The sequence below is a fragment of the Marmota monax genome, unplaced genomic scaffold (assembly GCF_021218885.2).
Source record: "Marmota monax isolate L192 unplaced genomic scaffold, Marmota_monax_Labrador192_F-V1.1 WCK01_AAM20220418_F8-fsc00011, whole genome shotgun sequence".
Taxonomy (NCBI): Eukaryota; Metazoa; Chordata; class Mammalia; order Rodentia; family Sciuridae; genus Marmota; species Marmota monax.
Window position 1 is genome coordinate 17,983,404 of NW_026693082.1, and position 26,926 is coordinate 18,010,329.

General features: G+C 32.2%; 1 protein-coding gene across 4 annotated transcripts in view; it reads right to left on the minus strand.

Annotated features, from left to right (window-relative positions):
* Fndc3a (fibronectin type III domain containing 3A) overlaps positions 1-26,926 on the minus strand; it is a 158,461-nt gene that overhangs the window by 129,193 nt on the left and 2,342 nt on the right. For all 4 annotated transcript variants that reach the window (XM_046454003.2, XM_046454000.2, XM_046454002.2 and 1 more), the window contains exon 2: positions 2,194-2,331. In XM_046454003.2, the coding sequence (XP_046309959.1) occupies positions 2,194-2,292 (99 nt within the window). In that variant the 5' untranslated portion in view covers positions 2,293-2,331. The remainder of the gene's footprint in view (positions 1-2,193; positions 2,332-26,926) is intronic.

Sequence of the window (26,926 nt, forward strand, 5' to 3'; positions counted from 1 at the left end):
TTTCCTAATCTACTGCAAACAATTTCTATTGATTTAAATCTGCATATCTATAGTTTCTTTAGTTTTTAAAACATTTGAGTGCTTCAATTGGATCTAGCAAACATTTACTGAGCTCTTTCAGACTCATTTCACCCTCATAACTACAGCTACCCTAAGAGGACATTTCCTCCATTGTTTTTTTTAGTTGTAGTTGTACACAATACTTTTTTTTTTAATTTACTTATTTTTATGTGGTGCTGAGAATCTAACTGCTGAGCCACAACCCCAGCCCACATTACCTCCATTTTTTAGAGAAGTAAACACCCAAGGATAAGTTAAAATTTTTGGCTTAGGTCATCTAAATCAAATCTATCAACTAAATTCAGTGCTCTTTCCACTCATCTTTAGCTTTCTTCCTGATAGTTAGAATACAGGGATTTTATTTACCTCCTGAAACGTGTTTTTTTGCTTTGTTTTACCCTACCCAAAACCCTATCCTATAGAACTCCTGGACCCACTTGATCTTTTAAATTTTACTCCAGCAGATTCTTCCATTCCCAGATCCTTTCTCTATATCCATCTACACCACTACAGTTACATATAGCCATGGTACCCTCAAAATTTCAAGAAAATTCTGCCAACAGACTATCTTTTTTAAAAGGAATCAGAGAAAGAAGTCTTGAGAGCAATAAGATAGTTTTTCAGCCTGGTGTACTTCTCCTTAACAGAATATACAACATAGTAATTATGTCAATATGATCGCTGCTTAATAGATGTGTTTTTCAATGCATAGACTATCAACAACTTGAAACCAGTGACTGGCCTGAAGCAAAAAATTATAACAAAAAATAAGCGTCTCGTAAAAGTAAGTTAATATTGGCCACACCTATTATTTTCATGTGGGAAAAAAACCTTAACAGACTTAAATTTGACCATGAAAAGCAAGTTAGTGAAATGAAGTTGTTGCTAGAAGCTGAGCACATGTAAAAATTAAAACCAGGACATGATGCTTTTTTGTCACGTTTATACAAACAGAAAACATTTAGAACCCAAGCCAATCACTAATGATTTTTTTAATATTTATTTTTTAGTTGGAAACAATATCTTTATTTATTTATTTTTATGTGGTGCTGAGGATTGAACCCAGGGCCTAGGCTAGCACTCTACCGTTGAGCCACAATCCCAGCCCCCACTAATGATTTTTTAATGGCAAAGTTAAGACAGTAGCCCCTAATCTTGTCAAAAAATTGTCCAGAATAGATACTAAATTTGTAAAATAACAAACTATGACTTAAACAAACAAATAAACAACTTCCCAAGGAGACAATATCTGTAAAAGGAATAAAAACTTTGTATGACCTTGTTTACATTTTAGCCTTTCTGAAACTCATTTTCTTTCATTTACAAAAATAAGAACAGGTGTACCTTACAAAATTGCTGAAAGAATTACATGAGATCATAAAATTCACATGATGTCGGTGATATAGTAAATACCCAAACTATTTCTTTTCCTCCTCATTATCATTTGTAATATCCTTAGTTTTTGTTTCCTCACCTATCACATTAAAATACCTAGCATATAAAGTGGTTGTGAAAATTAAACACATTGCCTAACTAGACATCAGCACATTGCATACTAGGTACTTATGAAAACCCATTATTCCCATCCCTTTAGGATACTGGGGAAATAAGTCAGTGCAACCACAGAGTTACACTTTTAAAGTCCTATATTAGGAAAACATATCCTAAAACATAGTTTTAGGAACTGTGTATTTGCTTTTGGAAGGTGGGGGTCTGGTGAAGGGCAGATATGGGAAGAAAAGAAGATAAATTTTATTATGTTATAATGTAGGCAGTTACTTAATTGTATCATTAAGTCATAATTTCATAATGACTTGAAGGAATGATTTAGAATAATCATTAAGGTCCAAGGATTAGTAAATTGTTTATCTAAAGGAAAACAAAAACAAATTTAGTGGCAACTAAATAACACTTGAAAAATTGGACCATTAATTAGTGAAACACTTCAGAAGCAACTTCAAAAACAGTTTCATTATTTTACCATCTCTAAAAACAATATTTTAACTGGAGTTCAAAACACAAATTAACAGGAACCAATTATAGTGAAGTTTAATTCTGTGTTAAATTTTGCACTTGTGTGGAAGAAACAGATGTGTACTAGCCATAAGGAAATAAACACTTTGGTTTCCTTACCTGTTGTGTTCCATCTGCACTTACAATAGGGGCAGATAGAAGAGAAATATCACTACTTAAAATCTGAGTTGTATCCAGTAGTGGTGGATGTTCTGCCATTATCAATAAGACATTAATATACCGGATAGCCCTCCAACTCTGAAAAACAAAAAATATACAGCCATTTATGTATACAATGTTAAAATATATTAAAATATAACACATTCAAGATTTGTCTTCATTTTATAACATAAAGGGAGTTTTTGTTACCCTTTTTTTAAACTCAGGAGTGCTTACCCACTGAGACACATTCCCAACCCTTTTTTGTATTTTATTAAGAGACAGGGTCTTACTGAGTTGCTTAGGGCCTTGCTAAGTTGCTGAGGTTGGCTTTGAACTCATGATCCTCCTGCCTCAGCCTCCCAAGCCACTGGGATTACAGGCATGTGCCATAGTACCTGGCTAAAGGGATATTCTTGTCAAAAAAAAATCCTGCAATACTGTATTGACTATAGACCATTCAAGGTAATATATTTTTTATGACCTAACCAATGCTTATAAGATACATTAGAGCTAATATATTAGAACCCTCTACTTAAATTCCATGTCTATCTTTCTCTTCACCTTTACATAATATTTATTCAATTTAACCATAACCAGTACTTAATAACTAAACACAAGGGCACTAAAATACAATGATTGAATAAGGCAACTATCCACTTAACTTTTTTTTGTCTGTGATAGACAAGGTAATTATAAAAACCCATCCTCTTCATCACCATAAAATTTACTTTGAGGAACAAGAATAATTTAAGATTTTTTTCATTCCTTCTTTGAAAAAAAAAAGGTAGACAAACTTGCTTAGGATTAGGAAAAAAAAAAAAAAACCTTTAAGTCTTAAATTTTAAGCTTTTACATTACTCAATCATCTGGTTTCACTACTTTTGTTGTTGTTACTGGGGATTGAACCCAGGGGAACTTAACCATTGATTAGTGAAACACTTCAGAAGCAACTTTTTTTATATTTTATTTAGAGACAGGGTCTTGCTGAGTTGCTTAGTACCTAACTAAATTGCTAAGGCTGGCTTTTGAACTCAAAATCCTCCTGCCTCAACCTCCCAAGCCACTGGGATTATAGGCGTGTGCCACTGTGCCCAGCAAGGTTTTATTTTTATTCTTGATATTCTCTTTTCAATGAATCTGATCATTTCTGTGATAAAAGTACATACATTTAGAAATCTTTAAATGTAGATACAATATGACTCATATAAATAGAAAAGATGTGTCACAGGCAATATTAGTCTACTATATACAATGCCCACCAATTAAACAATAGTAAATTACATCTAAGATATTGAAAACTGAGCACAATCATAAATAATAAATCATTTATTCTGAAAGGCAAAATAAACATTTTGGAGTGCCTATAGTATTCTATCATTCAGTACTAAGGGTTAATAGATTTAATTTTTATGAGACTGAATTCATGTTATTTTAAAAGTCTTCAAGTTTTGCAGAAACTTTTATACAAATTGATTTAACCTGAAAATAATTTTCCATTTAGGTATATAAAAACTGCTCTAAGATTTTTAAAAATATCCAATACAGGTATATTTAAAGATTTCATACTTAAAACCATTGCATGGATCATTTTGTATTATTTAACTGTCTCATGAAAATACATGTTACTTAACCATAGCATTTATTTATGTATACCTGGATGTGTATGTGTGTGTTTACGAGCAAATTAATGTCTGGCACACTCTGCTTCATTAAATTACTTCAAGTTCAGTGAAAATGCTGAGTGTTTTAAATTTTTCAAATAATTTCTATTTTTGAAATATAGGAAGAATTATGAGATAGGAAAGAGTCAATGTATTATTTTCCCTCTTGCATGTCACAAAATTTAGTGTAAGAAGAAACATCCAGGAAGTTAATACATGATTAAAGAGAGACTTTGTAAGTAATTCAGTTTTCTTTCTTTTCTACTTCTTTTACTGGTGCATTATATTTGTACATAATGGTGGGATTCATTACAACATATTTGTATGTACATACAACAATATAATTTGGCCACTATCAATTCATGACTCCATGTTCTTTTCTTATTTTTTTTTGTGTGTATTGTTGGGGAATAATTTTTTTTTTTTTAATTAAGAGATAGTGTCTCATTTACATTGTCCAGGCTGGCCCCAAATTTCTATGCTCAAACAATCTTGCTTCAGCCTTCTAAGTAGCTGGACTACAGGCACGCACCACCCTACCCTGCTCATTTTTCTAAAAAGAAATTTATTAAAAATTTAAAAAACCCATTGGGTCTTTTTAATTTTGTCATTGTATTTTCTACTTGTAATATTCCATATAATATGTTTAACTAAAGCTGCAGACCCCATTATTAATTTATATTCTACAATATAATATTGAGGATAGAACCATAGTTTGGTTTTAAGAGCTAGACTACAAGCTTTACACACAGAAATGCAGGTTTCTTCTGATCCTTGCTGTTTTTTTTTTTTTCCCCCTGGAGCTGGGAATTGACCCCAGGGCCTTGTGCACGCTAGATAAGAGCTTTACCACTGAACTATGCCCCAGCCCCCTGATTCTTCCAGTTAATTCTAAGAATAGTAAGTGCTATGATAGGTTGAGTATGAAGCCACATGTTATATTAATTTAATATTACCATCCTTGCTAGCATCTTTTTTAAAAACTTGTACAAGCCACCATAATTTCATTTATAAACTTTTTATTGTTGTTGTTGACCATACCATTTATACTCTATGGAAACTTCAGCCCTGCAAATGTTGCATTTAACAACCTAGAAATTCCTTTCATTCTTTGTGTAGAGAATACTATCAGTCTCTTCTTCCAATCCACTTCTAATTTTGTTACTACTTACTTTCTACATTTTCATATTATCTTGTGACCATGGGCAGACTCTTGGTTTTAGTCATGCATCTATTTTGTTCTTCATAATGTACTACTTAATATATGCAAAAAAAAAAAAAAAGAAAAGAAAAAGAGTAGGAATGACTTGTAGTATTTTGTTAATGTCCATGGGATAAATACCCCACCCAATGGCCCAGCTGAAGCTAAAAGTAAAAATACTTTAAACCCACTCACAATGTAGAGCATACACTGGTTTAAAAGATGACCAAAAATTTCTGAATTTTTAACAACCAACTTTTGTATACAAGTAAAGATGGCTCTAGCATATCTACATATCAACAATGAACCATGTAGCAATAATGAGTAAAAAACTAACATTTGGGGAATGTGGATGAAGAAAACCTGGATATCTTTGTACTATATTCTTGCAAATTTTCTCTAAGTTTGAAATTTTAGTGCTAAATTAAACAATATTTTAAAAATAACTATGCTAGATAGATTATAGATCTGAATGTAAGGGTACAAAAATACTTCTAAAAGATAACACAGAATAACTCTTTAACCATGGGACACAAAAAGTTTTCTTAAATAGGATATATGTTTCTTAAGTCATAAAGAAAAAATAATTTACTGGAACTACATTTAAATATCTTTAAGAGAATAAAATGCAAACCAGACTGAGAGAAGATATTTACAAACATATATAATTAACAAAGAACACGTTTAGAATATTTATAGGCCTTCTACATATTGATTAAAAAGACAACAATAGAAAAGTAACAACAGATTTGAATATGCTCTTCATAAAAGTCAAATCAAGTGGCTAATAAACCTGTAAATATTCTCTATCAATTAGTAGGAAAACACTAATTAAAAATCATAATGATATGTCATTATGCATCTAATATTAAAATGATAAAAATGAAAAGGACCAACAATATCAAGTGGCAGTAAAGCTATGGAACAACTGCAAACTTACCAAGGAATAGAAATGAAAACTCACAAAATCACTTTGGAAAGTTTTATATTATCTACTGAAGGTGAACAAATACATACTCTACGAACGAGATATGATTCAGCTATTAGACTCCTAATGTATACTATAAAAAAATGCATGTACATGTGGACCAAACAACAAGCATGAGAAGGTACACATCAGCATGATTTGTTAATAGCACAAAAGCATATGTACCCTAAATGACCCTTATCAATCAATTGTAGTTGATTCATTCCATGGACTACATATGACAATAAAAATTAATGAACTAGTGACACAGGGAATAACATGGATAAATTTCACAAATACAATGCAAGTGAAAAATAGAGAATAATACATACTATATAACTTTAAGGTTCAAAAACAGAAAGGACAGTGGTTGCCTTTGGGAAGGAAGAAAGAATGAGGATAGGAGAGAGGCATGAAGGCAGTTTCTGTGGTGCTGGTACTATTCTGTCTTGATCTGAAGGCTGTCATATGCTTATTACCATTGAATTATTAACTGAGTTGTACTGATTAAATATGTACTTCTCTGTGTATATTAGTCTTCAATAAAATATTGTTTAAAAGTTAAAATGGCCATGTGATAATCTCAGTTGATGCTGAAAAAGCATTTGGCAAATTTAACACCCTTTCATGGAGAAAAACAAAACAAAACTAGGAATAGAAAGATTCCATCTCAAAATAAAGACCATATATGAAAAACCCAGAGGGAAGATCAGTGATAAAAGCTTTTCCTCTAAGATCAGGAGCAAGGCAAGGATGCTCACTTTTGCTACTTGTTCAACATAGTGATGGAAGTTATAGCCAAAGCCACTGGGCAAGAAAAAAGGTGGGGGGAAAAAGGCTGTTTTAAATGTAAAGTAAAATAATTTGTTTACAGATATTATACACAGAAACCCTAAATATTCGAATTCATGAGTGAATTCAGTGAAGTTTCAGGATATAGAATCAATACACAAAAATCTGTAGTGTTGCCACATATTAACAACGAACAATCTGAAAAATCAAGAAGATTCCACTTATAGCATCAAAAGAATAAAATACTAAGGATAAACTTAACCTAGAAAGTGAAAGACACACTCTAAAACTACAAGTCACTGCTAAAATAAGTGTGGAAAGATATCCAATGTTCATGTATTGAAAGACTTCATATAGAGAAAATGTCCACACTACTCACAGTGATCTACAGATTCAATGCAATCCTTGAAAAATCCCACCAACATTCTTTTTGCAAGAATAGAAAAATCCATCCTAAAATTCATATGACCTCAAGAAACCTTAAATATCCAGAACAATTTTGAAAGAGGAGATGGAAGAAAAACTTTCGGATTTCTAAACATCACAAAGCCACAGGAATCAAAACTGGGTGGTACTGGCATAAAGGAAGACAAAGGGACCAATGAAACAGAGAGCTCAGAAATAAACTCCCACATATACAGTCAAATGATCTCCAACAAGAGTACAAAGACCATTCAATAGGGAAAGGGCAGGATCTTCAACAAATAGTGTCTTGAAAACTGGATTTCCACAACCAAAAGAATGAAGTTGGACTCTTAAACCACACATAAAATTACTTGAAATGGCTTAAAGATCTAACATGGTAAAAACCAAGACTATAAAACTCCTTAAGGAGAAAACAGTGGAAAACCTGCATGACCCTGAACTTGGCAATGATTTCTTAAAAATGACAGCAAAAGCATACCCAACCAAAGCAAAAAACATACAAATAGGACTTCATCAAATTTACAAATTTTGCACAGTAGAGGACACAAATGACAGAGTGAAAAGGCAACCTTCAGATGGGAGAAAACATTTGCAAACTGTCTTACACAGGCTGCTATAACAAAATACCACACACTGGATGGCTTAAAATATATTTGTCTTTCACAGTTCTCAAGGCTGGCAGATGTGGTTCTCTGTAAGAGTCCTCTTCCTGGTTTCAGATATCTTCTTACTGTATTCTCACATGAGAAACAGAATTAGTACTGGTGTTTCTTCCTCTTCTTATAAGAACATTTACTATATCATAGAGGCTCCACCTTCATGACTTCATCTTAATTATCTCCCAAAGACATATTATACATACAGAGTGTAATTTATTCTGATTAGGATCCCATTCTTGTGGTCGTACCAATGTGAAGTTACACTGGTCACGTATTCATATATGAACAAAGGAAAGTTATGTCTGATTCATTCTACTGTCTTTCTTATTCCATCCCTCCTCCCTTTTCTTTCCTTTTGTCTAATCCAGTGAACTTTTATCCCCTTTTATTTCGTGTTACCTTCTGCATATCAGAGAGAACATTCGGCCTTTTTTAAAGATTGGCTTATTTCACTTAGCATGATAGTTTCCAGACCTATCCATTTACTAAAGTCATAATGTCATTCTTTTTTTTTTTAATGTCTGAGTAATATTCCATTGTGTATATATACCACATTCTCTTTATTCATTCATCTGTTGAAGGGCACCTAGGTTGGTTCCATAGCTTATCTATTGTGAACTGAGCTGCTATAAACATTGATGTGGCTGCATCACAGTAATATGCTGATTTTAAGTCCTTTTGGTTTATACCGAAGAGTGGGATAATTTGGTCAAATGGTGGTTCCATTCCAAGTTTTCTCCATACTACTTTCCAGAATGGTTGCATCAATTTGCAGTCTCACTAAGAATGTATGAGTGTACCTTCCCCCCGCACATCCTCACCAACATTTATTATTACTTATATTCTTGATAATTGCCACTCTGATGGGAGTGATGTGGAATCTCAGTGTAGTTCTGATTTGCATTTCTCTAATCGGTAGAGACGTTGAACATTTTTTCATATATTTGTTGACTGACTGTATTTCTTCTGTGAAGTTTCTGTTCAATTCCTTTGCCCATTTATTGATTTGGTTATTTTTTTTGGTGTTAAATTTTTTGAGTTATTTATATATCTTGAAGATTAATGCTCTATCTGAGGTGCAAGTAGCAAAGATTTTCTCCCATTCTGCAGGCTCTCTCTTCATGTTCTTGATTGGTTCCTTTGCTGTAAAGAAGCTTTTTAGTTTGATCCCATTTATTGATTCTTGATTGCGCTTATGGAATCCTGTTGAAGAAGTAGGTTCCTAAGACAACATGATGGAAAGTTGGGCCTACAGTTTCTTCTAGAAGATGCAGGTGTTTGGTCTAATGCCTAGGTCTTTGATCCATGTTGAGTTTTGTGTAGGGTGAGAGAGACAGGGGTTAAATTTCATTCTGCTACATATGGATTTCCAGTATTCCCAGCACTCTTTGTTGAAGAAGGTATCTTTTCTGTACTCCAGAAATGGCTCTTAAAAAACATGTAATTAATTAAATGTATTATTTCACTTAATTTTCCTCTTTTTTGATTGGGGGGGAAATGCTGCGGATTTAACCCAGGACACCTTATGCATGCAAGGGGAGCACTACCACTGAAGCTATATCCCCAGTCCAAATTTCCACATTTTAATGTGAATTTTTATGAGGTTTTAGACAATTGTTTTTTTTTCTTTTATATTTATAAAATAAATCTATATTCTTTTATAAATTTATTAAAACATAAAAGGGGAATAGGAAGATGAAAGGAAAGAGAGCTATCAATGTATGACTAACATAAAATAGGGGGAAAAAGACAACTTTTAATTATTCAAAAGACTTATATTTAAACCAGCTCCCAATTTTTCTCTCTCTACTATCACTTCTTCATTTCTTTGGACCCTGCAAGTATAATATGAACAATGGTACAAGATTTGGCATAAGAAAAGACTGCAACTAAGACTATTATGTCAAAAAACAATATTCAACTAAGATACAGGCTGCTCTCCAACATTCCTGGAAAATGTCTGAAAAATGTTTTCCATAGAAACATTGTAATAAGTGAAGGTTATGTTTTCAGATCATGTTTAAAAAGCTCAATTTAACTTTTATCTTTCTTAAATCTTTTAAATTGTGAAATTTCACATATACACTAAAATAAACTTAACAGTATAATGTACTCATCACTCAGCTTCAACTGTATCAACTCATGGCCAGTCTAGTTTCATTTATACCACCACTCACTTCTTGTCTTGTATTATTCTGAAACAATTCAGGTCATTCCATAATTTCATTTGCAAATAATTCATTATGTATCTCTGAAAAAGTCTTTTTATACCAGTATAATTCACAATAGCCAAGCTATAGAACTGGCCTAGGTGCCCTTCAACAGATGAACGGATACTGAAAATGTGGTTATCTAAACACAATGCAGTATTACTCAGCCATAAAGAATGAAATTATTGCATTTGCTGGTACATGGATGGAACTGGAGACTATCATGCTGGGTGAAATAAGCCAGACTCAGAAAACCAAAGATTGAATGTTTTCTCTGATATGCAGAAGCTTATCCAAAATAAGGGGAAAAGAGAGAGAAAAGAAAGGGAAAGTAGGGGGTTCCATCAAAACTGAAGAAAAATTGTGGGATGATACGAATGGGAATGAGGAGGAAAGAGAAGCAATGGGACAAGGGAAGAACAGTGGAAAGAATCTATGTACATGAATGAATATACCAGTGAATCAATCTCACTATCATGTATATTCACAAAATACTATAAAAAAAAAAAAAAGAAAGAAAGAACCCAAACCAACGGAAAAAAAAAAAAAAAACCTAAAAGTAAAAAGAGCAGTGAGAAGAAAGGGGAACAGAGAGAGGGAAGAGGGCAGGACAAAAGAGTAGCACTGGGAACTGATTGAAGCAAATTATAATCCAGGCTTTTATAATTAAGTCAAAATGAATCCTAATGTTATGAATAACTAAAAAGTACCTGACTATTGTTTACTATGTCCTTTTAAACTTTTTTAAATTTAAGTATGGAACATTTAATTATCACTTGAAAATAAAATGTTTTAAAAACCAGAAAATTCTATGTCTTTAAAAGTGACATTAACTAGATCACATATAATTGACAAACCATTTCAAGTTGAAATAACGAGTCAATCAATGAGGGTTATTTAGAGATCATTAATGATATCACATTTTAATATCAAATTTAATTTGACTAGGGAAAAAAATCTCTATTTCTAAGAATAATAAATCTACCAATATAGTGAAGCTAGGTCTTATATATCTTTATTCATAACTGCTGTTAGGATAACTAAAATTTCATTACCAGTCATCATTAATATTATATCTAGGAGCCCATTCTGGGATGTTTCACTCTCTCATTGCCTAATTCAAGAAAATCCACAAAAAATAAGTCATGGCAGGATTTCTATTTTATTATACAAAAATTTAAGCTATGGGAAGGCTGAAATAACACTCATATTTGCCATTTGGGTTCTAAAGACATTTTCCCTTTTCACATATATTCTTCCACCTCTTTTTAAAAATTGCAGTTCAAAGTCGCAGAAATCAGTATACTTCACCCCTAATCACTTTCAGATGTCTCAATAATTAGTATTCAATATCTGTTTAGTTATTTTTTTAAAAGGTTAAATGGACATATGAAACACAAATTTTAGGAGTAGCACTTTTTAAAACAAATTCCATAACTACCAGTATCCCAAGCATCTATGAAATTCCACTGCTGCTCTCAGTTCATAGTTTTAAAATTCTGGCATGTATCAGAATCACCTGCAGACCTTATTAAAACAGAATGCTGGGCCCAACATGTAGAATAGGGCTCTGAAATACAAATTTCTAACTAGTTCCTGGCTAAGCTCATGCTGCCAGTCTCAAGACAATACAGATTTAAGACTAAACTATTTTATTTAAGTAATCATCTATAATAAAGATGTCAAGTTGATAATAACATAAGGTGTAGCTCATTCTTGAAGGCCCCATTCCAGATGTGAATACATTCTTAACCTCAATTAGAAACAAATAAAACTAGATACTATAAGAAAGTATTTGTAAAGTAATCAAGTTTAGTAAGGTTTTTGAAAATACCTTTGGAGATTTCAGCCTAATCAACATACTAAGAAAGTATCCTATACCCTCAAATTTGAAATTGCTATTTTTATAGGTTAAAAAAAAAACAGAATGATCTTGGAAAATGCAGTTATGAGATAAACAAATGAAACAAATATACATCGAGTATTTACACACAAGCTTTTTGGTTTAACATCTATTCAATTCATTCTGCCCATTTTGTTACTGGATTGTTTGTTTTCTTGAGTTTTGACAGTTTTATGTATCCTGGATACCAGCCTTTACCTATTAACTGATTTGCAAAGATTTTCCTCTCAGCCTGGCTTGTTTTTGTAGTCTTACAAATGTCTTTTGAAGAGCAGAAGTTAAAATTAGAAAGTTCAATTCACCAATTCATTTTATTGATGGTGCCTTTGACACTGTATCCAGGAAATATTTGCCTAATTCAAAAAAATCCACAGATTCTTTTGTTTTTAAGAAACATCAACATTCCATGTTACATTCTGTTGCATAAAAATTTATAAGATTGTATGTCTTCTTACTGAATTAATCCCTTTAAAATTATGAAAAAAAACAGTAGTACTGGTAATACTGTATTTCAGTCATCAAACTGCTTATCTAACACAGTGATTCTAGCTTTCTTTGGTGTAGTGTGAGCATGGTATATCTTTTTCTACAATTTTACCATGTGTCTTTATACCTAAAGTGAATTTCTTACAGATGTCATAGAAGTGGGTCTTGATTCCTTTTTTAATTTTTTTTTTGGTATTTGTAAATGGACAGAATGCTTTTGTTTCGTTTTCTGTGGTGCTGAGGATCGAACCCAGTGCCTCACACAGGCTAGGCAAGTGCTCTGCCACTGAGCTACAGCCTCAATGGGGTCTTGATTTTTAGAAGTCTAATCTAACAATCTCTACCGTTTAATTGTGTTTTGACTATTTACATGTAATGTGACTGTTAATGTGTCAGGAATTGTGTCTACTACCTTGCTATTTGTTTTCCATTTGTCTCATGTATTCTCTGTTGCCTTCTCCTTATCTCTGTTTTAGATCATTTCTTATTATACCTTGTCTGTCTTATTGACTTATAAGCTAATTCTTTGTTGTTACTTGAGTAGTTGCTTTAGTATTAATAACATGAATTTTATCACAATCTACCTTTAAGTTATACATTTCAGGCATACGTATTCAAACAACAAATCTACAAACTCGCCCCTTTTGTTGCTGTTTTCTCAATTGTTATTGTATATTTTGCTTTTACATGTCACAAACTCCACAATCTGTGCTCATTTTTGCTCAACCATCAATTATCTTTTAAAGAAATCTAAATAATAATAAAAATATCTTATAAGGGGCTGAGGTTGTGGCTCAGTGGTAAAGTGGTCGCTTAACACACATGAGGCACTTGGTTCAAACCTCAGCCCCACATAAAAATGAAATAAAGATATTATGTCCACCTATAACTAAAAAATAAATATTTTTTAAAAATCATATAATTATTCATGTAGTTACCATTACTGATACATTTAGCTCCTTGTACAGGTGTTAGGTTTCCATGTGGTTTCATTTCCCTTCTGCTTGAAGGACTCCAATTAACATGTCTTTTAGAACAGGACTGGAGATAAACCCTTTCAGCTTTTGTATGTTTGAAATCTTTATTTTACCTTTGATTTAAAAAGGCGATTTCAATGGGTAAAGAACACTAGGTTGATAGTTTTTTCTTTTAGTATTTTAAAGCTACTGCTCCAATCGTCTTCCACCTTCCATTGTTTCTGATGAGAAATTTGATGTCATTCTTATCTTTACTCTATTTTTTTTAAGATCTGTTTTTTTTTTTTTTAAACAACTGATTTGATTATGATGTTCCTGCATGTAGTTTTATTCATCTTTATTTTGTTTACTGTGTTTTCTTGGATAATATTTTTTATCTCATATGGAAAAATTCTGATCATTATTTCTTCAAATACTATTTTTAGTTCATTAAAAAAACTCTTTCCTTTTAGATGATTTCTATTGCTATATTTTCATGTCCACTAACCTTTTCTTCAGCAATGTCTTAACATGCCATTAATTCCATCCAGTATGTCTTATCTCCGACACTATAATTTTAATCTAGGAGTGATCTCTACTTAAAATGTTCAGACTTTCCAATAGTCATAACTGTTTTAATGACCATTAAATTCATCATCTGTGGGACTGTTTTGAGTGTCGAGTTTTCTCCTATTATGATTGGTATTTTCCTGCTTCTTTGCAAACTTAGTAATTTTATTGAATGTCAGACGTGAATTTTACCTTGTGGACTGCTATGTGCTTTTTTATTCCTACAAATAATTTAGAGCTTTGTTCTGAGATGTGGTTCAATGAGGAAACAGTTTGATCATTCTGGGTCTTGTTTATGCAGGCCCAGAGTTGCTTTTAGTCTAGGATTAATTTCTTTCCACCTCTAAAGCAAAAAAATCTTCAGAATACTTTACCAAAGGCTGTGTCAATGTGTGGCTGGTGGGAAGAGGCACTTTTTTTGGCTCTACATGAACTTGGATATGTTCTGTACAATCCTGTTGGTGGCTCTTCCCCTAGATGTATATAAATGTATACATTTACCAATACTTTGCTGAATGCTTAAGAGAAACCCTTCACTGTATCTCTGAAGTTTTTTTTCTTTGCAGCTCTCTCCTCGGTAAACCCTAGTCCCTTGGATTCCTGGGAATACTAGCATTGTTTCTTCAAATCAGGCAGTCTGCCAAGACTTATTGGGTTTCCCTCCCTGTGTTATGCCCTGGTAACTTTCTCCAGGAAGCTAAGGCAATCATAGGGTTTGCCTTGTTTTCCCTCTTCTGTTGCTCAATGCCTATTGTCTCAAGTGCTACTGTTCCCTGTACTTCGTCTAGTTTTTTTGGTTTGGCAGAAAAGTAAATTCAGCTTCTTTTATTCCTTCTTGACAAGGGACCTAAATTTGCTACTCTTAATTTATAATGTATCCAATGGACTGTACAAAGGTGAAAATATTTATCCAAAGCAGGATCCAAATGGTTATGATTTAAAAGTATGATTTTTAAAATTATTATAATTAGTAGCACATATTACTGGATAAATTAATGGGTTTCACTGTGACATTTCCATATATGCATATAACATGTTTTGTTACCATCTACTCCTCTTCCCACTTTACCCTTCCCCTTCCTTTTCCCTAATAGTCCCTCTTCAGGTTACCTTCTGTTTTTCTATTTTCCACATAGAAAGTGTGATACTTGTCTTTCTGTGTCTAGATAATTTCACTCATTATGACCTCTATGAGTTTTTAAAAAAGTATGATCCACAGAGGGAAGGAAGAGGGGAGGGCAAGAGGAAGCACATTTGCGATGTCCATCTACAAATCCTGCTTTTATGTTATGTATACATACACATACATGCATGTATATATACAAATTATATACATATAATTATAGTATAATTAAAATAGTAATAATAATAGAAGGGAGATCAGCATAGTTGAGTAAGTGATTTGGGGGAGAGAGGATGAAAGGGAAAACGAAGATATTAAATGAGATTGATCAAGTTATTTTATGTGCATGTACAAACATGGCATAATGAATCCCACTATTATGTATAATTATAATGGACCAATAAAAATAAATTTTAAAAAAAGAGTAAAAAATAAATAAAAAATTGATCCACAGTTCACCACTTAAAGTCAGTGTGCTCTAGATATGCCCAGAAACTAAAAGAAAAACCAAAGTTATTTATTTTGGGTTACTTACTAGAAACCTGCAGAATGAGTTCTTATTTCAATGTGTCATCCACAAACATAAATACATATAATTCCAGCATTTATAAAGCCACTAATTCAGGATTATACTAAGACTAAGTGGTATGAAACACAGATGGGATTCCTACAATTTGTGGGGAAAAATACATTTTTATCTGTAGATCTATCATCAATGCTTTCTTTAATTGGTACTAGTTTTTGTGGTGTCTTCAACTTGTCTGACAATGTCAAGCCTGACAACTTTTTCTTATAAATTACTACAGGGTTTTTAATTATAAATTACTATCTTTTAGTTTCATCATCCTCAAATTCAATTTAGTTTTTGGTGAAAGTTGTGTAACACTATAGTGTACAATGATGCATATCTGCAGTAAATATTTTTTATTTACTACTTTTATCCTTTTAGAAATAGGTATCCAATTTTACTTGTACGGTGATATTTCATCAGTCATGTGCTATATATGAATTTATACTATTTAAATAGCTTACAATGTATTTTTGTGATACGTAAAATAATATTTTTACGTAGGACAGAGACTATCATAGTTTTATAATAGGCTAAACCATATAAAATTGCCATTTAAGGTCAAAAACTTTAAAATAACTTTACTTCATAAGGTTTAACCTAATACAAGGAAGTATATATAATCATATTCTTATAAGGAAAATACTAGTTTATATAGGTTATTAGCAAATTTATTATAACTAATTTATTGTATTCATATTCAATTCCTTATCCACTGGAAGAGGTACAATGGATAGGAAGGGTAGACCTTACCCCTAAGTCAACAGGATTAATTAATTTTTAATATTACCTAATGCATTAAACATTATATAATTTAATTAGGTATTCACAGGATATAGCCCTTGCTCCATCACTAAGAAATCACACTGTAATAGTTATTAAGATGAAAATCTGGTTCAAACAAATTCCAAAAGAACTGCTAATGGAAAATACATAACAAAGATACTTCTACTCAGGAAACTATGAAAATAAGAGAACAAGAGTTGCTTCAAATCAACCCCAATCCATTAAAAAATTAATGGTGTGCACATAAGACCAACTGATTTTTTTTTTTTAAATGACATCTTAAATCCCATATACAGTTGTAGTGTCTTGTGTCTGGAGCACTTGGATTACCATTAGTGTCAAAGTTAATTATACCTGAGGCAATTCTATTTTCACCTCAAATATTTTATTGCCCTTTCTAGAAGTACTATTTTTATATTAAAGACTGTTCACTTCAGTCTTAAAATTTCAAATTCTTGACTATACCTATGAGAATGACTTTGGACTTATGAGTAAACCAGCAGTTTCTAAATATTTTCTGGCCACAGTACCCCTTTGATAGTTAAGTTCAAGCAACAGGGTTTGAATTCCTATGTAAAATCTGCACTGTTTCCTTTAACAAAACTACAAATAGAGAATTCTACCATAAGAAAATCAAGAAACACTTTATTTTCAATGGGAAGACATGTTTTTAGAACTCAGTCCTTTCTTAGTCAACCAAATTCTTTGTTTAAAACCCTTTGTTTATAAATGCCTGGGTTAAAAAAAATTGTTGCTTCTAAACACAACCATCTTCCCCATTTTATTTATTTATTTATTTATTTATTTATTTATTTATTTATTATTTTTTTGCAGTACTGGTGACCAAACACAGTGGCACTCTATCACACACACCTAAGCCACACACCCATAGCATATAGATAGTGGTAAAAAAGCAAAAATATTTTTTATTTTGAAACAGAGCTTGCTAAATTACCTATGCTGGTCTCATACTTTTGATCCTCCTGCCCCAGACTCTGGAGTAGCCAGGATTATAGGTGAGCTTAATTATGGCTGGACTCCATCTTATTTTTAAAACATATTCCTTCTCTTTTCTGTGTCTTCCTCTCAAGCTGTTGACTTCTTCAACCCCAACTTTCTTAAAATTCTAAGTTCTAGGGCTGCAGGTGTACCTCTATGACAGAGCACTTGCCTTGAATGTGCAAAGCCTTGGGGTTGATCAGGAAGGAAGGAAGGAAGATTTATTTCTGATACTAGCAGGAGGGAAATCAAAATATCCAGGCATATGGAAAACAAATCTATATTGGAAATCACAATTTCTTTTTGGTAGTGCTGGGGATTGAACACAGAACCTTGCACATACTAGGCAAACACTCTACTGAGTTACATCCCTGGTCCCACAATTTTATACATAAAAAAGAAAAATGTAATAATAGAAACTTAGAAAATAAAGTGCAACAACATTGTCTGGGTTGGCAGATACGTTTATAAAGATTATGAATCACTAAGAAATTCTCACTTTTTTAACCTACTTTATCACAGTTTCAGATCTGAAACTCTTATTTCTAAAAGCACTGATGACTTTAGATGCCAACTGGAAAGGTTCTACAAATGAAAAGAGGTGCTATTAAAAATTACACAGGGGCTGAGGATGTGGCTCAAGCGGTAACACGCTCACCTGGCATGCGCGGGGTGCTGGGTTCGATCCTCAGCACCACATAAAATAAAATAAAGATGTTGTGTCCACCGAAAACTGAAAAATAAATATTAAAAAAATTCTCTCTCTCTCTTAAAAAAAATTACACAAAAAGGGCTGGAGTTGTGGCTCAGCGATAGAGCGCTCACCTAGCATGTGTGAGGCCCTGGGTTTAGTCCTCAGCACCACATAAAAATGAATAAGTAAAATAAAGGTATTGTGTCCAACTGCAACTAAAAAATAAACATTTTTAAAAAATTACACAAGAAAATTAGACATAAACCAAGGCCATCCAATTAAAAGGTATGGTCCTAAGCTGGACCAATCAAAATCACCAAAGTCAAATCTTCATCTTTTGTTATCATACTTGTTACAACACAACCTGATTATACTTTGAAATGCACATATCAACATTACTTTCAACTTTTTGCTGCCTCCAAATTCAAGCTCTTTTTCTATAGCCACCAACTATGGTATGTAACCTTTCAGACTTTTTACTGTGCTTTTTACTGTGCTGTGTATCAAGTTTTCTGGCAGTAGTTGTTAGATAAATAAAATCACATACGTTGGTCAGTGTCTTATTTTTTTCATATGATATATCTTCATTTTTAAAAATAGTCTTATTGATGTTTTAATTTACTGGTGTGGATGAGCATCTCTTTAAAGTTTTACAGTATATATATGTATTTTCCTATTTCTGTGAATGTACTGATCACATTCTCTCCCATTTTCTACAAGGTTGTCATTTTCACATTGATTTATAGGCAAATCTTATAAACTCTAAATTTATTAATTTTGTCTATTACATGTCAAATATTTTATCCTAGTCTCTTGACTGCATTTTAAACTGTTATCTAAGTTTAATGTCTCACTTGAAAAGGCCATCATCTCAAAATTTTTTAAGATATACTTCTAAAACTTTCACCATTTCGTTTTTGTTTTAAGAGACATTTAGTTCATTTGGAAATTAGTTTTGAGACTGCCATGAAGTGGGTACTTAACTATCTTTACTCCAACCGGATGGCCAATTTTTCCATACCATTTATAGAATAGTGTTTCCATTACTCAACCATTTATCATATATTTCTTCTTATCTGTGGATCTTCTCCTATGATCAACATGCTTATCACTCTTCCAAATTATTATTTTAATAAATGCATTTTACAATAATGTTTTGATCTTCAGTGGATACACTTCCTTTTGTTAACACTTCTTTTTGAAATTTAGCTTGCCATTCTGGTACATTTCCCCTTTTCAATCTTGAGCCATTGTTTGGAAAATTCCATTTTTAAAAAACCACTGCATTTATAATTAGAACTATATTGACTTTATAGACTAATCTAGTGTAAATTGCCATTTTTATACTATTAAGCAGTCACATTAGGGAACTTAATATTACTCTATCCATTCAGACCTTCTTGCTTCTTCATATAGTTACTATGCATTCCTTAAGTATTCTGTAACTTAGGATGCTTTTTCTTAATATATTTCATAATTTGTTACTACTGGTATATGAGATACTGATGTTTACTTTATGGCTAGTCACTTAACTAAAACATTTTTTAAATTTAATAATTTTTAGCTGATTGTCTTGTATTATCTAAGTTAGCAGTCATACCAACTATAAATAATAATGGTTGCACATTTCTCTCCCATTTTATAAAGGTTAATTATTTTTCAGGTTTATTAATGTACTAGCTAAGATTTCTGGACCAATGTTATATTCCTATCTTTCAACAGAAGTGCTTCTAATATTTCACTATTAGAGTCCATATAGATTTCTGGTACATAATTTTGTAAGGTTATTTCTTTAAGAGTTATTAGAACTGACAGTTTAATTTTAAAAATGATATTTTTAGCACCAAAGAGAAATTATAGTTTCCCCTTAAATCTATTAACATAGTAAATTACACTAATGTTTCCTGATACAGAATCATCATTACACTCCTAGAGTCAATATATTAGAATCTATATGATTTACCAATCACAAGTCCAGGCTCTGGAATCAGAATGCCTGGGTTCAAATTCCAGATTGTTCACCAACTAGTAGTATGATCTTTGGCATGTTATTTAATGTGCTTCAGTTTTCTCATGTTTAAAATGGTGGTAATAGTATCTACTTCAGTTGCATTGGTATATAGCATTTCAAGAGTCAGCAAACTAAGGCCTGTGGGTCAAATCTGGTTTGCTGCCTATTTCTGTAAATAAAGCTTAATTAGAATACATTCACACCAGGGTTGGGGCTGTAGCTCAGTGGTAGAGCGCTTGCCTTGCACATGTGAGGCACCAGGTTTGATCCTCAGCACCACATAAAAATAAATAAAATAATCTACAGCTAACAACACACAACAACAACAACAAAAGAATACAGTCACACTCATTGTTTGTAATTATCTATGGCTGTTTTTGTGCTCCTGTAGCTCATCTAAGTACATATGAGAGCCCATATTGCCTACAATGCCTGAAATATTACTATTTGCTCTTTTAAGAACTGCCAACCCCAGCAGTAATATTCAAATCCAAGTAGTTCATGTTCTAATAGCTGAGTCAGACAAGTTAAAAAAAATATAGATAGATATAGATATACACACACACTACATAATGATACACAATTATGATATTCTGTTATAATATGTGCAAACACACAGCATTCAGTATTAAAGGTAGCATTCACACATGGAAAAAGAAGAGAAATTTTCTATTTATTTTTTAATTATTTAAAAGTATGTATTTATTTACATGTTTTTTTCTCTTATCCTAATCTGTGAATTTCTAAAGAGAAGGGAGTAAGACATTCATTTTTGTGGCATTCATATTCTAAGTATCTGGACATTTAAAGTTTTCAATAAATAACAGACAAATGATGAAAATAGGATACCCGGATAATAATGATTAGGTTTGTCTGCTTAAGTTCTAGATATAAATAGCCTATGGCAATCACTGTATTTGCCTTTTTAACTGGGTTCTCTCTTAATCCTTGTAACAATGTATTCTAAGAAATAGGTACTATAATTACTCCACTGTAAAATGAAAAAATAAAGGCTCAAAGAGGTAAAGTATCATGTTTATATGCAGCCACGAAGAAGCCTATGTCTTTGCCTACAGCAAAAATGTAGTTCTTTATACTACATTATGAAGTTGGGAAGTCATGGAGAATGGTGATATAGTCATAGCATATTAAAAGAGGATGAACTCTCAAGAACACAAGAGAGATTTTAATTGATGCAGCAGAAACAGTGATATTATTTTAATTTCTAAAATTTAGAAATGATTTGAATAAATTTATGTTTCTGAAACATTAGGAAGCACACTAAAAGATGGGTTGAAGGAAAAGAAAATTGCCCATGTTTTAACCAAAAACTACTCTACTACACGCAGGCCAATTTTTGCAAGGTTTAAGTAATAAAAAATAAATGTCAGCATACAATAGTACTTTTAAAGAATACTGATCTATAGTAGTAGAAATAGCTGGTTTTAAGAGTTACTAAAGAAACAAAAGGTATGTACGTCAAACTATTACACTGAAATGTAAAAAAAAAATGTATAATTGCTAATGAAAATGTTTTGTGGGAAAAAATTAAATTTTATGAACAAAGACATAATTGAGAATGGCTCAACCATTCAATCCAAACAATCCAGAAAGTTTAATCATAAATTATAAATTTTCACTTTTCTTTTTTAGGCAAATCTTAAAGAAAAACTTATGATGAGGAAAATGAAATGACTACAAGCTAGATCTTAAACAAAGAGTTGTATATTATGTTTTGTAAAGCAAATTCTATAATATACAAGTTGAATATCCCTTTCCCAAAACGCTTGGGACCATAAGTGTTTCAATTTCAGATTTTGGAATATTTGCATATACTATTTAATGAGGTATTTAATGAGGATGAGACACACCTCTAAACACAAAATTCATTTATGTTTCAAATACACCTTATATACCTAGCCTGAAAGTGATTTTATACAATATTTTTAGTGCTCCTGCATTTTAACTACACCCATCACATGAAGTCAGGTGTGGAATTTTCCACATGTGGCATTATCATGGAACTCTTATGAGACATTTTGTGTTTTTAGATTAGGGATGCTCAACCTGTAATAACTTTTAAAGTTATTCTTAAAGTATTTTCAAATACTTTAAAGATATTTTTTAAAAGTGAAGTCTTAACTATGCTTTCAAATGTACTTACGAAACATCTGTTTGGAACCTCCAGTAGGAAGATTTTTCCCTTCCAAATTCTGTGGCTGCCGGTTTACTAAAGATGACTATATACATAAATCAATTAAAGTAACCCCTCACTGGGGAAATAGACAGTGAAGGAATAATGTAACTTTTAAAAACCATTCTGTTCAAATATGTATTAAAATGTGGATTCTCAAGAAGGAAAACAAAACAACTCTTTTCAACATTTCTGATAGAGGCTGATTAATACATATAATCTATCAAATTTAAATAACTTTTATGTCAAGGTTTATTACAAAGTATATATACTTTTGAATTTTTAGAAAATAGCATATAAAAGATTTCAAGAAGCTGAGGGAGGAAGAGAAATAAGTCAAATCAGAATTACAATCATATTTGTAAAATCAGAGTACCTCTATGTACCTGGCATGTTTGTGTAGGATTTTAAAAATTATCAACCATAGGCCCTAAAATCCAATGAAATCTCAACAAGTGGATTTTAAAAAAGAAAACCATAAGGAATTCACTTTTTGCAGTTTTAACCTCACTTTGTAAAGAACAGCTGAGGTTATATGGAACAGAAGATCAGTATTTCTTTGCAAAAAGGAACAGAGGCACATAGGATATATATACAATACTGAAAGATTAACAAGAATGTTTTTATATGTATTCTCTTTGCCAAGAAAGCAGTTAAAACTTTAAACTAAATGTTTACTGGAAACATAGTAGGTTTACAGAACTTAGGAGGATAAAACTGAGACTTAAGATTTCTAACCTTATTTAAAAAAAAAAAGGCTGCATTTTTGTCCAATCCAGTAGTATTAATGTACAGTATTTTAATGTTTTTATAGTTTATATCATTTCTTTGGGTCCTCACAGTATTTGTAAGGAAAACAAGATAGTTTTAATTTTCTCTATTTTAAGAATTGAAAATGAAGATTAAAAAATCTAACCTGAAACCAATTCGCTAATGTATGGTGAAGATGGAACTAAGATTTAGATTTGAGTCATCATCCAAGGCATTTTATCTTCTACTTAGGAAATGAAAACAGCAGGAATGGGGAAGCTGTTTCAAGAGTTGACAAAAGTTGGGGTGGAAGGGAGTACATTATTAATTTCTTCTTAAAACAAAGTCAAATTTTTATTAGGTACCAATTTATGAAGGCTGAAACTTATTTCAAAGTGTTTGTATAGCCTTAAAACTCAAGATACTCACAAAGAATGGAAAAATGATACTTATATACAAAAATTAACTTAAGTCTTTCAGTTTCATCTGGTTTTAATGTTTTTAACAGGAAAATAAAACACCACTATTCTATCCAAGTAGCCCCTGCCTAAAACCATTTTTTTTCCAGCACCTAATATCAACCCTGATATACAGAACCTATTTACTAATGCTGCTGAATGAAAGAATGCTTTTATGCCATATTCTTGATCTCCTGATACAATATAGAGAAACCTAAGCCAATTGATTCATGAAGCTATAACCTGAGGCACCACTACTAACCTGGTAATGGGACAGGAAACATAGGAGGTTGAGAGAACAGCGCTGCCTTAGAAATACACTCTACACATTTTGAAATTTCAAAGAGATGTTTCATGTAAATGAATTTTCAAATAACCAATACTTATCCTTTAAATCACCATAGCTATCTTAAAATAATTTTAATGGAAACATTTTTAAAAGGGGCTAGGTCTTCTTTCTTTGCCTTAATCTGTATATAATACAATATAACTTTTCTTCATGATTCAAGCTTATCAAAGTAAATATCAATTATTACACCGTCCCACATAGTGACTCTTCTTGGAGTTAAAACAGGATTTCCAACTGTTTGTTCTTAGTAATTACTAAGTCATCCTAGACTACTTACAAAAATTAGATTCCCTACTGCCTGGTTCCTCTATTATCATTTACAGGCCACCAGTACACTTATAGTCCACCAGTACCCTAGCCAAGGTTTCTGAAATACTAGTTTTAAAAAATGTAAAACCATCACAGTCATTTGATATACTTACCCTTATACAAATTCTATGAAATCACTGCGTAGCTATTTTCACTGCTGTAAGGCCTGGCTCAAAGGCTTTTTTCTTTTTTCACTTCCCAGTTCTGAGACCTATTTTAGGCCCTTGCCAGAAGTTTGGCCACAAATTAACAATTACAGTACTATTTATTTTAGCATTATTTTCTTTACTTTTAGTATACCATAAAGAAAAATATATAAATGATAGTTATGAAACACATCAAAACAACCATGTAGACAAAACAAGATACTTCACAGTATGTGCTATATGGATAATAACCTAGCCAATTATTAGCTAGCAGTCGGCAAACCAGGTCCAATAGCCAAATCCAGCTCACAGATATGTGGCCCCTGAGTTAAGCAAGCAAACAAACAAGAATATTCCACAGAGACTATAAAGGTCTTATAGGGCTTTAATCATCTAGTACTCTACAAAAAGTCTGCTAACCTTTAACCTAAGCTATATAAACAAACACATATAAGCTACCCACTATACAATGAAGCCTTAACTATTAATGTGCCAAGCAGGATGCATAATTCTGTTTTTTTTTTTTGGTACCAGGGACTGAACTCAGCGCCACATCCCCAGCCCTTTTTGTATTTATTTAGAGACAGGGTTTGAGTTGCTTAGCACCTTGCCATTGCTGAGGCTGGATTTGAACTCACGATCCTCCTGTCTCAGCCTCCTGAACTGCTGGGATTACAGGCATGTGCCACTGCTCCCAGTGCATAATTCTTTCTTTGATGGGTTCCTAATGATACAGCCAACTGTCTTGCCAGTCCTTCCTACTTTCTAACCACAGCTTGGGGCTTAGTTTAAATCTCTACCTAACCTTTCTTTTTCCTAATACTTTTTCTTAGATGTTCTCAAGCTGGTCTCACTACTACTTCCAACTCTGTCAACCTCTTTTGAAATGACATTTCCTTTGATATATAAATCCTTCCTAAGTTTCAAGTTTGACTTCCTCCAAATGCCAGGATTGTTCTAGCTCTCACTGTGCTTTAAATTACAATTGGTATCACACACTTAAATAGTACTATTGTATAGCTTTTGCTAATAATCTCTTGTGTAAGTCTAGTATCCCCAATTCGTTTGTAATTACTTGAAGGCACATATTACACTGCTTTTGCATTTGATAATATTTCATTATCCTCTGGGCATATACTACCTCCCAAGTGTACTCCTCTATCTTGGAGAAAAAATAGTCTGAGGACTTGTAATGGATGATAAGTAATGGAAAACATCAAAAGATGACATCTATATGGAACCTGATGGCAGACCAGAGACTACACTGTGAACTTAGAAAGTAAATATTAAAGACAAGCAAAAACCATATTAGCAGAAAGATAGAAGATTAAGAATTAATACATAAAAAGAGACCACTGAAAAATATTCTGAAATAAAGACCAAAGTATTAAGAATATTATAAAAACTCACAAATACATGTAAAAGAACAAAATTTGCCTTTCAACACTAATGGTCACTAATTTTTTTTAACAAGTTGTGCTCAATGGAATAGACATACAAAGTATTCTAAATCTTTGGACTTACAATACTGTGTATTTATTTGAAGTCTATTAGAGATTGCTGAAAAGAAAAACAAAAACAAACAAATGAAAACCCCACTAATCACTTATCTATTACCTGGATAATAAATTTGGAAATCATGTGCATATCCTTCATCTCTAAGATACAATCTAGATGCATCTGCATGGAAAAAATGCACCCAGAATGTTTTATTTTTTAAAAAAGCCTGTTTTGGTTACATCAAATTATAGTAGATGCATTGCAAAACTATATCACCAATATTTTAAAAATATAGGCAAAATATCACATGCACAAGCCTTGGATATATAGACATTTTAAAAGCCCCCAAAATTTAAAATAAACAATATTATTACCTGTGCATCTAAACTAAATTATAAATTAAATGTCCTTTGCCTAAGTAACTAACAAAAAATCATTAAGCTTATTAATTATGCATTCCCCCCCCTTCCCCCCGGTTTTTACAGAATCTCTCAACCCTTCACCTGCCTGGCCAGGAAAGAGGAAGAAATTTTTTCTTAATCAATAATAAAATACACTTAATATTATATGGTAGAAAATTTAACAAGTAAAAGAGATCGTTAAATACATAGTAAAATAAATCAGCTCTCAATCACATGAAGAGAAAAAGTGACGACACAAATGGCATCAAAAAAATCTGGGGTTTTTTTCCTAATGCATATCATTAATTTTGGAAGAAGCAAACCACCCTTATAATTATGCTTGACTGAGTTGAGTGTTAACCAGGAGCTTATGATTTTTCCTGAACATTCCATGATTTGGAGGATTCAGACAAAAGGAAAAAAAGGGGAGTTAATACAGAAGCATACAAGTGGCTAACGGTAGCCAGTCTGGGATAAAAATTTTCCACTTGACCTACACATAGAAAACTGGGAAGAAAACAGTAAAATTTAATGTAACAGTGCTGAAAATTTTAACAGAAATTTTAACAAGA